This window comes from Microchirus variegatus, assembly GCF_963457635.1.
Source record: "Microchirus variegatus genome assembly, chromosome: 19".
In the NCBI taxonomy this organism is placed as follows: domain Eukaryota; kingdom Metazoa; phylum Chordata; class Actinopteri; order Pleuronectiformes; family Soleidae; genus Microchirus; species Microchirus variegatus.
Window position 1 is genome coordinate 2552926 of NC_139820.1, and position 10420 is coordinate 2563345.

General features: G+C 41.0%; 1 protein-coding gene across 1 annotated transcript; it reads left to right on the top strand.

The window, feature by feature from the left end:
- Window positions 1–3040: 3040 nt before the first annotated feature.
- On the top strand, window positions 3041–10189 carry LOC310940600 (glycine receptor subunit alpha-3-like; the record flags this gene model as incomplete). Its single annotated transcript, XM_083905590.1, has 9 exons — window positions 3041–3170; window positions 3284–3351; window positions 5618–5841; window positions 5969–6051; window positions 6838–6975; window positions 7753–7967; window positions 8697–8858; window positions 9282–9410; window positions 9830–10189. Exons 1-9 carry the CDS (start codon window positions 3092–3094, stop codon window positions 10187–10189), a joined length of 1458 nt encoding a protein of 485 aa, XP_083761716.1. The 5' UTR covers window positions 3041–3091.
- Between the last annotated feature and the right edge of the window lie 231 nt (window positions 10190–10420).

Genomic DNA, 10420 nt, shown 5'->3' on the forward strand with positions numbered 1-10420 from the left:
TCGTGAGAAAATGTCCTACAACTGTGTGCTTACAACATTATTCACTGATACATTATGCATTAGTGTGTGTGTGTGTGTGTGTGTGTGCAGAGAGGAGAAGAGCCTGCAGATGATGATCACATGACACACACACACACACACACACACACAGAAAGAGCAGTGGTGTAGACTGTGTTTATGTCAGTGCACAAGCTGAGGGCTGTTTCCTCGCTGCGTCCTCACTCACAGAGGACACACACACAGACACACACACACACACTCATTTCTCCATGTTAACATCACAGTAGCCACAGGTGAAGACATGGAAACCCATCGTCTGTGTCGAGTAGATGTTTCTGTCCAAATCAAATGTGAACACGAGAAGACTTTCACCTCCAGGGCGTGTAAAGTCACAAAGTGACTTTTTGTGTTTGAAAACGTCGTCTGATGCAAAAGCAGGGACCCTCGTTTAGGTGAATACACTCGTGAATACACTCGGGCTGCAACTAGCTGTTCTTTTTGTTGTCGACTGTTAGTCGCGATTATCTTGATTAGCGCCTATTTTGGACTTGTGTTTGACTTACATACGGTGGAGTCACGCGTGTGCTTTAATAACAGGACGTTTATTACAGTTAAATACCTGAAACAAATGATCACAGATGTATTAAACAGCTCAAATATGGAATTAATCTGCTACAAATCACACAGTTGATAAGTGAAAGAGGTTGAATTACAATTCATTATAAACGCTGGTATTGACAGCGTTGGCTAAGCTAGCTTCTGCCCTGATTTTCCGACTGACAGACATACGACACAAACCTATATGTACTTGCATCATAGGCTGATGGTTTTGTCCAGTTTTGACATACCGTGCTATGACTTTTTTCTGTCATTTTTAAAACTTTTTTGTAAAATTTTGCACATCGTCATTTTTTTGGGTAAAATTTTGGACTACATAACTTTGACTTTTTTGCCAAAAAATTTGGATGACAATTTTTTTTAAACTTTTATGTCAACTTTTGGACGACATCATTTTTGTTACTTTTTTGTCAAATTTTGGATGACAATTTTATTAAACTTTTTTGTCAAATTTTGGACAACATAACTTTATTGACCTTTTTGTCAAATTTTGGACGACGTCATTTTTTAAAAACGTTTTTTGTCAAATGTTGGATGACAATTAAAAAAAAGTTTTTGGATGAAAATTAAAAAAAAGAAAACGTTTTTGTCAAATTTTGGACGACATTTTTTTTTTCTTTTTTGTCAAATTTTGGACGACATTTTTTTTTGACTTTTTTTTATCAAATTTTGGACGATATCATTTTTTAAAAACTTTTTTGTCAAATTTTAGACGACATATTTTTTTTTTACTTTTTTGTCCCTTTTTGTCAAATTAACAACCGGCTGCATAACAACAATAATAATAACACGACGCAAATTTTTGCAGTCGACGTAATCGATTACGTGGTGATTAGCAGCTCGACTCAGAACCTACGTGACCTCACTGCATCAGTGACCTCACTGCACTTCCTTTTCTCTACTCGGATGAGTGATGATACGATAATAACGTAGTCAGCGGTCATGAATCCTCCTGTAGTCTACGTCCACATGGACTCATTATGGAACTGATGAAAACCATAAAGGAATCTTTAAATAATGTGTATTTAACATTCGTCGTGGCTGAATGTGTCTCCTGTTTCATCCTCAAATCAACAACAGATTTGTTGTTTTCCTCTCCAGGTCACAGCATATTATGGGATGTATTTTGTGTGTGTTTTCATGCTGACGGAGATCAGCTGTTACATAATCACAGATGAAGCGAGAGAGAGGAAAAAGAAGAAGAAGAAGAAGCCTCCTCTCTCTGTCTCTTTGTGTCACACCGATGTTTTCTTACATAAGAGTTTTAAATAATTCTGTAATTCTGTCAGAGATGCTCACGCAGCCGCGTCGCTAACAAGGTTTAGTTCAGGGGGAAGTTGAGGTGAAGGGTTTTCTTCTTTTTCGGATAGATAGATTATATTTATTATTATACATAAACACACCTGTGTTTGTGAAAGTTGAACAGCGCCACATAAAGGCCTGGCATGTAAGTGCCGTTCACCTCTCCACTCTGAAATCTCTTGTGCGTGAGTGATTATTCCCGACCTTGTTCAGCAGCAGCAGCAGCATTAGCATCAGCATTAGCAGCAGCAGCAGCAGTGCAGCTGTCTGTGGTAATGGAAACACATTTAAACAAGGACGACATAAATCCATTAAAACTCTCCTTTGTGTGAGAAGGGAAGAGACCACAGTAGCAGATTAAAAGCTCATCCTTTATTGATAAACACTGGATGTGATGTCGTGTGTGTGTGTGTGTGTGTGTGTGTGTGTGTGTGTGTGTGTGTGTGTGTGTGTGTGTGTGTGTGTGAGAGAGAGAGGAGGTGGAGGTAGATGGAGCTGGAGCAAACTAAGCTGCTTATCAGCTGATTTAAGACGCTCTGACATGAACTCTGTGTTCAGCCATTGTCTGACTCTCATCTGTTAAAGCACTTTATATGACTTTGTGCATGGACAGACAAAAATACACAAATACACCACAAAAGTGCACAAATACCCCGCAAAAGTACAAAAATACACAAATACACCACAGAAATACACAAATACACCACAAAAATATACATATACACCACAAACGTACACAAATACACCACAAAAATACACAAATACACCACAAAAGTACACAAATACACCACAACAGTACCCAAATACACCACAGAAATACACAAATACACCACAAAAGTACACAAATACACCACAAAAATACACAAATACATTACACCACAAAAGTACACAAATACACCACAAAAATACACAAGTACACCACAAAAGTACACAAATACACCACAAAAATACACCAATAGACCAGTTCGTTCTCCGAGCTGAGGTTTACGTCAGCTGACAGGTGTGGAAACACACACACACACACACTCTGTGAAGGTGTCACAGACGATCACCTGTAACACCTGTGTGTGTCTGTCTCTGTGTGTGTGTGTCTGTCTCTGTGTGTGTGTGTGATGATAGTGTGGGTCAGTGTAAGGAGGTGGACAACGCGGCGAGGACACGACAGCCTCCCATGTCTCCGTCCGACTTCCTTGACAAGCTGATGGGACGGACGTCGGGATACGACGCCAGGATACGACCCAACTTTAAAGGTATCATCAAAGTCGATTTTTATTATATATAATGTAATATAATATAATATAATATAATAAAACCATGTGTGTGTAATGAAGAGCTGTGTGTGTGTGTGTGTGTGTGTGTGCAGGCCCTCCAGTCAACGTCTCCTGCAACATTTTCATCAACAGCTTTGGTTCCATCGCTGAAACTACGATGGTGAGTGTGAAGTGTGACGCTCACACACACACAGACGTGAATGTGTGACAGGGTGAATGATGGTGTGAATGACAGAGTTAAATGATGGTGTGAATGACAGAGTGAATGATGGTGTAAATGACAGAGTGAATGATGGTGTAAATGACAGAGTGAATGGTGTGAATGACAGAGTGAATGATGGTGTAAATGACAGAGTGAATGATGGTGTAAATGACAGTGAATGGTGTGAATGACAGAGTGAATGATGGTGTAAATGACATAGTGAATGGTGTGAATGATGGTGTGAATGACAGAGTGAATGATGGTGTAAATGACAGAGTGAATGGTGTGAATGACAGCGTGAATGATGGTGTAAATGACATAGTGAATGGTGTGAATGATGGTGTAAATGACAGAGTGATTGATGGTGTGAATGACAGGTTGAATGATGGTGTGAATGTTGAGAATGACAGGGTGAATGATGAGAATGACAGGGTGAATGGTGTGAATGACAGGGTGAATGATGAGAATGACAGGGTGAATGATGTGTGAATGACAGGATGAATGGTGTGAATGACAGGGTGAATGGTGTGAATGACAGGGTGAATGATGGTGTGAATGATGAGAATGACAGGGTGAATGATGTGTGAATGACAGGATGAATGGTGTGAATGACAGGGTGAATGGTGTGAATGACAGGGTGAATGATGGTGTGAATGACAGGGTGAACGCCTCCTCGGTCACTGTCTTTGTTGCAGGAGAAAATAACCTCGTTCTCAGTCGCTGATATCACGGTAACTTATCAGCGACTGAACTGGGCGTGAACAGAAAGTGCAGAGTCACTGTTGTGAGTCCACCTGTGACCTTCACAGCAGGAAAGTGTCGAGTCATCCTCAGAGGGGTTTATTTCTTTATTTAGTCCAGACGCTGGAAGCAGAGATCAGACGGAGACACATGGAGACAGACAGAGACAGGAATAGCAGTGAGACATTTAGTGAGTGTGACAGCAAAGACTTTTAAATGACACACACACACACACACATTATCCTAATCTTTTACATTTTTTATCCATAATTTCTGTCTAATTTTTTTTATTGATACATTTCTGTTGTGTTTTTTTGGTCATAGTTTGTTTTTTATTGACACCAAAGTCCATAGAGAAAACCAGTGTTTTTAGCTCACAGGGACACAGGAGCTGCTGGTCCTCTGCTGCCTCGTGTGGTCACTTTGTGTCACCGAGTTAAGTCTAAATTCATTACTTTAAAAGCCGAATTTTACAGAATAAGAAGTTGTAAGTTAGTGATGGAGGCAGCAGTGGATCAACAACTCCTGTGAACTCCTGTGTCTCTGTGATGTTAAAATCACTGGTTTTCTCTATGGACTTTGGTGTGGGAGAGTGAGTGGTTTACAGAAGTCTGTCTAACAATGAGACAAAGACGTGGTGTTATGTCACTGATCTCTCTTGTTTGCTGCAGGAAAAGATGATGAGTGTAGATGAGAGAAAGACAGATGGTTAGAAGAGAGACAGTTTTAATCCTAATATAACATATGGCCTGTGTGTGTTTGACTTAGAAAAGTCCGTCCAACAGTGAGATTAAATCATCTCTATGATTTCTGTGCACAATTCAAACTAGTTTGTGTGATTTTTCAGCTTCTTAAATGTGAATATTTTCATGTTTCTGTCACTTTTCAGCTTCTTAAGTGTGTGTGTTCAGATAAAGTGATGAGTCACCACACACACACACACACACACAGAGTTTAGGGACATGTTAACCAGATTTTCGACTGTTATACTCTTTATATTCTCATTTGTTCTCTCAGTCCCTTTAATCCTGGTCCTGTCTAATCTGTGTGTAACACAAACTGTAAAAATAATTATTATTTATTTAATTTTAAATTAATAATAATTAAAACTATTATTGTATGTATTTTATGTATTATTTTTAAATATATGTAGACATTCTAAAGTATTATTTAAATAATAATAATAATGATAAAAATAATATAATAAAAAATGTTAAACCATTTTTTTAAATAAAATTATTAGTAAGTATTAGTAAAATAATACTAATAAAAATATATAATAGTAATACAAAAATTATTTTATATATATATATATTATATATTAATTTTATAATAATAATAAAAAATATTAAAGCTTTTTTTAAATAACATTTTTTATAATAACAAAAATATATATATAATAATTAAAAAAGAAATATAATAATAAAAAAAATATTAAAACATTTTAAGTGTTGTTTGATGTGCTGGGGTTTGCTGGACACAGGATTACCGCGTGAACATCTTCCTGCGGCAGCAGTGGAACGACCCGCGGCTCGCCTACGCCGAGTACCCGGACGACTCTCTGGACCTGGACCCGTCCATGTTGGACTCCATCTGGAAACCGGACCTGTTCTTCGCCAACGAGAAGGGCGCTCATTTCCACGAGGTCACCACGGACAACAAACTGCTGAGGATCTTCAAGAACGGCAACGTCTTATACTCCATCAGGTCAGAGATGCACCAGTTATACTCTATACTCTACTTTACTGTCCTGGTTTGATTATTGTGAGTTAATCAGACGAATAAATGTTGTTGTTGATAAATAACTGCTGACTCACTCTTCCCTCACTTTCAGACTCACTTTAACTCTGTCGTGTCCCATGGACCTGAAGAACTTCCCCATGGACGTTCAGACCTGTATCATGCAGCTGGAGAGCTGTGAGTGCACACACACACACACACACACACACACACACACACACACACACACACACTCACACACTCAGTAAGCAGTTGTTGAACATCTGCGTCGCACGGCCCTGACAGAGTGACTTAGAAGTGAGGATTATTAATAATAAGTGAAGATCGCTCAGCTGACGCTCGGCTGCTCCTGCCGCTCTTCATTATTCATCATCATTACACAAGTGACTCTTTACCCACGGGATTTTAACACACACACACACACACACACACACACGATTCATTCACAGAACACGACTTCTTCACCGCTTCATTAGGAACACCTGTGACGACTCTAACGGCTCTTTGAAAATGTCAAATATTCGTCGTGTAATTCGTTCTCACAGTCGGCGGATTATTTTTTTTCAAAGACACGCAGAGTCATGTTTGATTTTGTTTATGGGATTATAATCTGATTATGTTTGAGCGTGGCCCTGAGGCCGACAGCTGCACCCACGATTCTTCATTCAGCTCCGTTCTACTCACCAGAGGCCTTATAATGTTATACACACTTATGTGTTTATGTATTATTTACACTCAGAGAGGCGTGTACTTGGTGGATTGTTTTTATTGCTCTGTCGCTGCTCGCGGGAAAATAAATTCATCTTCATCTTTGCGCACTCGTTTCAATGTCACAGCGTTCATATTGACTCATTCACACAGTCATTTAAGACTCTAGAACGAGAAGTTTTTGTTCATAGTGTAATGTTGTTGTTGTTGTTGTTGTTGTCGCCGTCGTCGTCGTCGTCGTCGTTGTCGTTTCAGTCGGTTACACCATGAACGACCTGATCTTTGAGTGGCAGGAGAACGGACCGGTCCAAGTGGCCGAAGGTCTCACTCTGCCACAGTTCATTCTCAAAGACGAGTCAGACCTGAGATACTGCACCAAGCACTACAACACAGGTAAATACACAACTACAACACAGGTAAATACACACACTACAACACAACACACAACAACACAGGTAAATACACAACACAACGTAGGTAAATACACAACTACAACACAACACAGGTAAGTACACAACTACAACACAACACAGGTAAATACACACACTACAACACAGGTAAATACACAACTACAACACAGGTAAATACACACACTACAACACAGGTAAATACACACACTACAACACACAACTACAACACAGGTAAATACACACACTACAACACAGGTAAATACACACAGGTAATACAACACGGGTAACACAACACAGGTAAATGCACACAGGTATCACAACACCAGTAAATACACACAGGTAAGTACACTACAACACAGGTAAATACACACAGGTAACAACACTACAACACAGGTAAATACACACAGGTAAACACACTACAACACAGGTAACACAACAGACAAATGACAAAACACACAGCTAACAATACAGGTAACAACACAGCTAACACACTACAACACAGGTAAATACACACAGGTAACACAACAGACTACACTACAACACAGGAAAATACACACAGGTAAACACACTACAACACAGGTAAATACACACAGGTAAACACACTACAACACAGGTAAATACACACAGGTAAACACACTACAACACAGGTAACACAACAGACAAATGACAAAACCAAAATGGCGGTGCTCTGGGCCTAAAAGAAGACGCTGTATGTTGTGATGTGGATGTTATGAGTGAGTGAACGTGGTTTCTTGTGCAGGTAAGTTCACGTGTATCGAGGTCCGCTTCCACCTGGAGCGTCAGATGGGCTACTACCTGATCCAGATGTACATCCCCTCCCTGCTCATCGTCATCCTGTCCTGGGTCTCCTTCTGGATCAACATGGACGCCGCTCCGGCCAGAGTGGCTCTGGGCATCACCACCGTCCTCACCATGACCACGCAGAGCTCCGGATCCAGGACTTCACTGCCAAAGGTTCCTGGTTTTCTTTACAACCACTGTGTGTGTGTGTGTGTGTGTGTTATCTCTGGTTTCCTCCCACAATCATTGACTCTTCACTGATCGTTGGTGTGAACGGCTGCTTCTGTGTCTCTGTGTGCGTTTCTCTATCACACACACACAAACACACACATGTATGTAATGTGTGTATAGTATGTGTGTGTGTGTGTGTGTGTGTGTGTGTGTGTGTGCAGTAAGGAGGTTTCTCATGTTTCCAGTGCTAAACAGAGCTTTGCACTCCACAGTGTTTCACATGTCTGAATAAGTCATTATTTCACAGAGGAATGAGGTTACATCCTTCTGACACCACAGCTGTGTGTGTGTGTGTGGGTGTGTGTGTGTGTGTGTGTGTGTGTGTGTGTGTGTAACACACAGTATATGCAACCAATTACCTATCTGGGTAATGAAAATCCAATTAGCCCGTGCCCTTTAAGTGACCTTTAAACAACAATATAGTTTATATGAGGAGGACCCAATTTTTAAAATGTTTTCCATTTTAGTCAGTGGCTCTTATTTTGAAAGGCCAGGTTGAGAGGAAGTGGTGCTCTGCGTCTCTTTTGGTTTTTTTAATCTTCACAATAAACGTACGTAATAGTCGGCTGAGGTCAGAGGTCAGGATCAGGTCAGTGGTAGTTAAGGTTAGAGTCACAGGAAATGATTGTGTCCTCTGAAGTCGTGTGTGTGTGCGTGTGCGTGTGCGTGCAGGTGTCCTATGTGAAGGCCATAGACATCTGGATGGCCGTGTGTCTGCTCTTCGTCTTCTCCGCTCTGCTGGAATACGCCGCCGTCAACTTTGTGTCGCGGCAGCACAAAGAGCTGCTGAGATTCAGACGACATCACAGGAGCAAGAGCAACAACGGCGGCAAGGTACACAACAGCAACGCTCCTCTGTGTGTGTGTGTGTGTGGCTCCATGCTTCCACCTTGTGGTGGCATGCTGCAGTTGCTCCTCAGAGCAGCAGCAGAGAGTGACTCAGCATGTTTGTGTCTCTGACTGCATGATTTCACCACGTCTGTGGACGAGAGGACATCCAACGTTCAGTCAGCTCACACTGTTTTAGACCAGGATCCAGGTCCACTAAGACCAGGATCCAGATCCATTAAGACCAGGATCCAGATCCATTAAGACCAGGATCCAGAATCACTAGTTCTTTTCAAGTTGAAAGTGTGACGTTGACTGAATCACGTGGACGTCCAGACTCTTGTTTCTGGATGTTATTTGTATGTTTGTTTTGTTTGTGCGTTTGTGTGTCTGTGTGTGTGTGTGTGTGCATGCTGCCCCCTGGTGTAGAACAGTGGAGGTGCGGTTGGTCCCGGTGTTCTGGCTGATTCACTCCGTCACGTTCACCCTGACAACGGCCTCAAACCTCCAGAGCCGCTGTTTGGATCAATGAGCAACGTCTGCAGCAGCAGCAGCAGCAGCAGCGGGGTAACCACACTCACACCTGTGACCTTTGACCTCTGTCTCACTCTGTCACTCTTGTGTGTGTACGTGTGCATGACCCAGTTAGTGTGTGACATGTTTGTAATGCACAGATTTGGATTATGTCTTTATTATTTTACTTATACTTTTATTTATTTATTTATTTATTCATTCATTCATTCATTCATTCATTCATTCATTTATTCATTTATGTATGCATTTATTTATTCTTTAATTTATATATTTAGTCATGCATTTATTTACTTTTTTATTTATTTACGCATTTATTCATTTATTCATTCATTTATTGATTGATTTATACTTATGTCAGGTTTAGGCCTCCATAGAACAGCGTTAATAGATGCACTCTGTTCTAATCTGACCTGTGACTCCGCCCCCCTCTGTCTCTCCGACAGGAAGGGGAAGTCCACGAGAGCAGGCTGACCTCCAAGGCGGCCGCGACCTCCACTCCCTGCAACAGCAAGGACTCCGGCAAGTCCGGCACCAACAATGCCGCTTCTGGAGCCGCGGCTAACGCTACCCACAATGCACCTGGAGCGCCGGCAGTGTCGGCAGCATCAGCGGCAGGTGGAGGAGGAGGAGGAGGAGGAGGAGGCGGCAGAAGCACAGACGAGATGAGGAAGTTGTTCATCGACCGAGCCAAAAAGATCGACACGGTGTCGCGCGCCGGTTTCCCTTTAGCTTTTCTCTTCTTCAACATTTTCTACTGGGTTCTTTATAAAATACTGAGACACGAGGACGTTCATAAGCTGTAGATTTAAAGATCAATAATCTAACGTACTGTATGTGCACACACACACACACACACACTTTTTACTGACAACCAGGTCGACGTTTACACTGTCAAATCTTTGATTTTAAAGAAGGTAAAATTAGCTTTAAAGTCTTAATCCGATATTTCAGCGTTTACTTTAATCTTTAACAACAGTACAATCACACAAGTAAAAATATAATATATATCAATTGACACTACTGACACTACTACT